Below are 5,398 nucleotides of genomic sequence, written 5' to 3' on the forward strand. Positions count from 1 at the left end.
TAATATTCATAGTAATTAATTGATTATGCTGCATAATTGGTTCAACAGTGACAAGTTCGGGTTTCTAGTATACCTAAATCCCTCCACTAAAACCTTGAGCATCCACCCTAGTGTGACCCATGTACATACCCTAGAATGTTCGAGATACGCTCAGCTTGGTGTCCCCCCATATGAGTTTCAACTAGAGCTAACACATTAGGTTTATGGTTTTTAGCAACTTCTTGAAGAGAGCTAATAAAAGCATTACTTCTAGCCCTTTGCACGTTCCATACCATGCAAGAAATTGGCAAAAAATTCGGAGCTAAGTTTGGTATAGTATCTTCCATTAAAACAGGAACAGAAGGTAAAGAACTTACATAAGCTTCGGAAAGAATTTGCATTAGGCGATTAACTTCATTGGGCCGGGGATCCTCAAAGTGACCATCAATTCCATCGGTTCCATCCATGATTCAATCCTCACTTCCAATACATTCCTCAGGGGGTCGGCTATGCCCAAATATGGTATCTCCATTGGTTGTCCCACGCAAAGAATTTTTTTCCGTTGGGATCATAAGTTGGACTACATCCGATGGTGGGGGAAACATGGGTAAGTTCCTTCTGTGACTCATTGTTCGAAATATTTGCTAGGACTTCAAGAATCTCCTCTGATTTCTTCTGAATTACAGTTTATGGCTTATCAAATTGTACGTTCTCTTTCCCAGGGTTATCTTTTGTAAAGGACTTTTGAGTTACTTCTTTTTGCACGTTCAAGCTCGTACTAGGTACAAGTGGCTGAGTATTTTTAGTAGGAATTTTATTTGCTTTTGGAGTGTCTTTTTTTCTTATGATTTTGTTTCCCTCCAGATCGGTTTTCCTGGCTGCTCTTTCCCAAAATTAAAGGGGGTAGGATTAGGCACAATAACCAAAGAATCTTGTGATTGGTCCCCAAGATTAATTGTAGGGATTTTTGTTTCCCCATTCAAGCCTGAAGATACATCCAAATCTTTCTTTGTATCCCCTGTACCCAAATTAATAGCCTTAGGATAACTATTATTAACAAGAGAATCCTCCAAAATATTATCTTCTAGGTCACCTTGGTTAGCAAGGACTTCAAAATTCGATTTTTTTCCATTCATACCCATAGAAGCAGTCGGATTTTTTGGTAATTGTTGACTAGCTCCCCTGTTCAAAATTTGAGCCTCTCTAGCTTGACCCGGTCCATTTTAACTTATCTTTTATCTATCTTTTACAAAACTCCAAAGTCTAAATTTTTTTTCAAAATATAATAATAACATTTATAAATTTTTGTTAATATGAAAGATATAAACCTGTCAAAATGTATATATAGTTAAATTGTTTAATAACTTATATCGAATGCGTAGTTTTATTAAAATTATTTGCATGTAATCATTAAATGTGTTGGATGTTGTGTAGCTATGCAATGTCCAAAACTTTAGTTGAGTGACTTTGATTTAGGTGATTGTACGGTAAAAAGATATTGACTTCGATCTTGAAACCTAATAGTCTAATAAATTCTAAATAGAAAAATTAAAACAAAAGGAAATGAAAATAGTAAATGACTTTAAATATTGAAATAAACATAACCTTTTAAATCAATTTAGCGAATTCATGAGACAATTTTAAGGCTTTTAAAATTAAATGGTGGAAAATATATGTAAAAAGAACATTTTTAGATATATAAATGTCCATGCACTATTATAAGAGTTTTGTTAACCATTTATAATTAAGGTAGGGATAAATCTTAGTAATATATACTCCGTATAATTAATTTATATAAAATTATCAGTATCCATACCTATATACGAAGTATTTGTGTTGTATACTATGTTTAATCAGCTGTTGGTTATATATATGACTATTATATAATATATAGTTTTTGGCACAATGCTTAACTTAGGAAAATATATGTTCTGGTAGGTCAAATATAAGGTTATTATTGTATCTATAGATTTAATGAGGATCTGTTCAGGTAAATAAAACATGTATATATTAGATTGATTGTAGATACTGATGCGGATGGTATATATTAGATTGATTGTAAATATACCAATTTGCCTGATGAATTGTTAATTCGGGTGATTTCGTTGCTACCCACCAAGGATGCCGCTGCTACTTGTTCCTTGTCTAAGAGATTGAGGCGTATATTCCCTTTGCTCACTAGCCTCGACTTTGATGTTTCACCTATATCTCTTTGTTTGAAACATCCCTATGCAATTCAACGTTTCCCCACTTTCGTGAGCTTTGTTGATAATGTACTCCAACCACACCAATCGCGGTATCTTACCAAGTTTAGACTTCAAGTTAGCAGTGTTGACTTTGACACACTGTATTATAATGGTTGCTATGCCTATGAGTGTAGGCAAGGTTGCCTCCCTGACTTGAATTCTTCGCGACTTAATGCGTGGATCTCTTATCCATTCACCCTTTGTGGCCTTAGGGAGCTTGACCTCTGTATTCTAGTGAGATATCCTGGTGATACGCAGCTGCCCCCGGCAATTTTCTCATGTGAAACATTGGAGGTGTTGAAGCTTGAGCTCAATATTGGCCTTGATAATGTTTTTACCATGCCATCTTATCGTCTTCCAAACTTGAAATTGCTCTTCTTGTGTGTGTCTTCTATTGCTGATGATGGCTTTCTGTCAAGGCTAGTCTCGAGTTGCCCTGTACTCGAAGACCTTACATTCACAACCAGTGCAAACCGTGCCAAAATCACAGCTATTACGTCAACATCCCTTCGAAGAATGTGCTTAAATATGCGTATGTGTGGTAATTTTCAACAAGATTACAGTGACTTGGTGCTTATCAATACTCCCAACCTTGAGTACCTTGTGTACGATGATAATTTAGCAAAATGTTACTCGATATCAATAATGCATCGTCTTGTTAAAGCAGTTATGTGTTTATTTGAGATGTTGGAATATGATGGGTATCAAGTAGCTTTTCAGCAAATAATTAGCCTTGTTAAACCCTTGTCTTATGTTCAACATTTATCGTTGAAGGGCTTCTTAGTGTCGGTATGTCTCTATCTCTAAATTTGTTTGATGCTATTATAGTACTATTTTTCTACTCTATCAACTGTCGAATTTACCAGTTGGCTAACTTGTGGTTGTAGCGATTCGACACGGTTGATGAAAAGGTCTTAAAGGATCAACTGCCCGTGTTTCATAACCTTAAACATCTAGAGCTGGATGGAATTGAAATGTATTGCTGGAATAAACTGTTGTTGCCCTTTCTCAACTGTTCACCTGTCTTAGAAACACTTGTTTTTAAAGAGGTTGGTGTGTGTGTTATTTTAGTATTATCTTATGTACATATGTTGAAACTCTAAGCGAAACTTGTTTTACAAAATTTTTAATTATTATTGTTGCTTATTTTTATAGGGACTACACGACGAGGATGATGATGCTAATTCGCCTACCAGAAAAAATGAACTGCAGTTGGAGCGAGAATTTTTTAGTACAGATCATGAAATTCCTATATGTTGCAGATTTCATCTAAGAAGAATAGTGATTAAGAAATACTTTGGAATAGAACGCGAAGTGGTGATAACCGAGTTTTTCCTAAGACATGCATTAGTTTTGGAGAAGCTAGTCATATACTTAACTCGAGATGAATATGTAATACCATATCAAAATCAGATGTCAGTCGAGAACACATTGAAGAATTTACCAAAAGCCTCAGTCACGTGTTCGATTCAAGTATTATGATCACCATATTACATGTTAGCATGCATCTATCTATTCATTATGCTGGTAGTGATATTGGTGAAAGGTTCTTGTGCTTCCAAAGGAATCCCTTGAACTGTTCGTGCTCAATGGATTTTATTTAATTAATTTTTTTAATTTTTTTTAGAAAGAACAATGGATTAAATATTTTTGACACTTTTGCACTTACTATATTAAATATTAGGATTTTTTTTGTAATCCACTACCATTTACTTTGCACTTTTTGTAAACAACTAGTACTAGTACCATTTAAGTTTTTTTTTTTTTTTTTTTTTTAAAAAAAAAAAAAACCAACTACCATCCTTTAAAACTTTATTTGATTAGACCAACTAACGGAAACCATTAAAAATTCCATCAAGGAGAGAAGAGCGCGGCTAGGTGGAGCGGCTGGGGGTGCGGCGGTGGTGCGGCTGGTGGCTGGTGGGTAGTTGTGAGGGAGGAGAGAGAGGTGTTTGGGGTATTTTTTTTTAATTTATTTATATTTAAGTTAACGGAAAGTTAACTTAAGTTAACGGAGGGGTTAGGGTAGGGTTACATCATAGACACTAAAGGTACCTTGGGGGTACAGCGTGGAATTTTGAAAATGGGTGGACACAGCTTGGAAAAGTCAATACCTCAGAGGCACTGTATAGAAAAACCCTTTAATTTTTTATGCTTTTGTTGTTGAATAAATAAAGTTTTTTTTTTCTTTAATCTTCATCACTTACTGTATCCAACATCTTCCAAACTTTGTTTTCGACAGGATATCACTAGGCATCAATCACAATCATTGTTATTTTATGTGAGGGAACATTTAGAGGGAAGAGTCTGATAAGTGTTTTATTTGTCCACTTATCATGGCTTTTTAAAACACAATTTTGTACTCTTTCCCCTACTTTAATCCCTTTTTCTAACTCCTCTTGTGCTAATTTGCATCTTTTGGCTTCCCCGTTTCTTTTTATGTGTGTGCTCGTGCTTGTAGGTACGATGAAAAATGGGCTAATAGCATAAGCATGAAGAAATACTCTTTGGAAGCAAAGGAAAGCAGGAGCGGGCGTGCAGCCTTTTAGGAGCGGGCGCTCCTGCCTGAACTGCCACATTCTGCCTCCCCTGCACTTTTAGGAGCGGGCGTGCACCTATTTAGGAGCGGGCGCTCCTCCCTGTTTTCCTACAAACTGCCTCAAATCGCTACAGGAGGAGAGGGCGCGCAAGAGACAGGAGAGGGCGCTCCAGCCTGAGGAGCGGGCGCTCCTCTATGTAGGAGCGGGCGCTCCTACATGCAGACCCGACTTTTTGGGCGGATTTTACAATGTTATTTCGGGGTGTATAAATACGACCCTTGGCTTCAGTTTTCTGCATCTTCTTCCTTGGAGAAGATCACCTTCTTCCCTTTAGTCTTCTTAGGCCCTTAACTCTCTAAACTCTTATTAATTAGCTTAGTTTCTCTCAAACTCTATCATTGAAGTAGATTAATTGAAGTTTGTATTCTTCCTTTCAACATTTTCTCAACCTTGAAGCTTCATTAGTAATCTCTTTCCTCTATCCCTTACTCTTTATTTTCTGTTTTTAATTCCTTGAATTGTAGATTTCTCTCTTAATCTTGGTTAATTGTTGTTGCATGTTCAATCTACTTTGTTCTTACTACTCTCTTCAATTTGTTAGATTAATTTTGAATTTAGATATTGTTGTTAGAA

At 36.1% G+C, this 5,398-nt stretch overlaps 1 protein-coding gene across 1 annotated transcript; it reads left to right on the forward strand.

The window, feature by feature from the left end:
* Positions 1 to 498: 498 nt before the first annotated feature.
* Positions 499 to 3,707, forward strand: LOC145589007 (F-box/LRR-repeat protein At3g59190-like). The gene is made up of 5 exons (XM_081645585.1): positions 499 to 586; positions 628 to 683; positions 2,031 to 3,014; positions 3,113 to 3,274; positions 3,381 to 3,707. The coding sequence occupies exons 1-5, from the start codon at positions 499 to 501 to the stop codon at positions 3,705 to 3,707; spliced, it is 1,617 nt and encodes a 538-aa protein (XP_081501711.1).
* Positions 3,708 to 5,398: the final 1,691 nt, after the last annotated feature.

The sequence above is a fragment of the Chenopodium album genome, chromosome 17 (assembly GCF_948465745.1).
Source record: "Chenopodium album chromosome 17, dcCheAlbu1.1, whole genome shotgun sequence".
NCBI classification, from domain to species: domain Eukaryota; kingdom Viridiplantae; phylum Streptophyta; class Magnoliopsida; order Caryophyllales; family Amaranthaceae; genus Chenopodium; species Chenopodium album.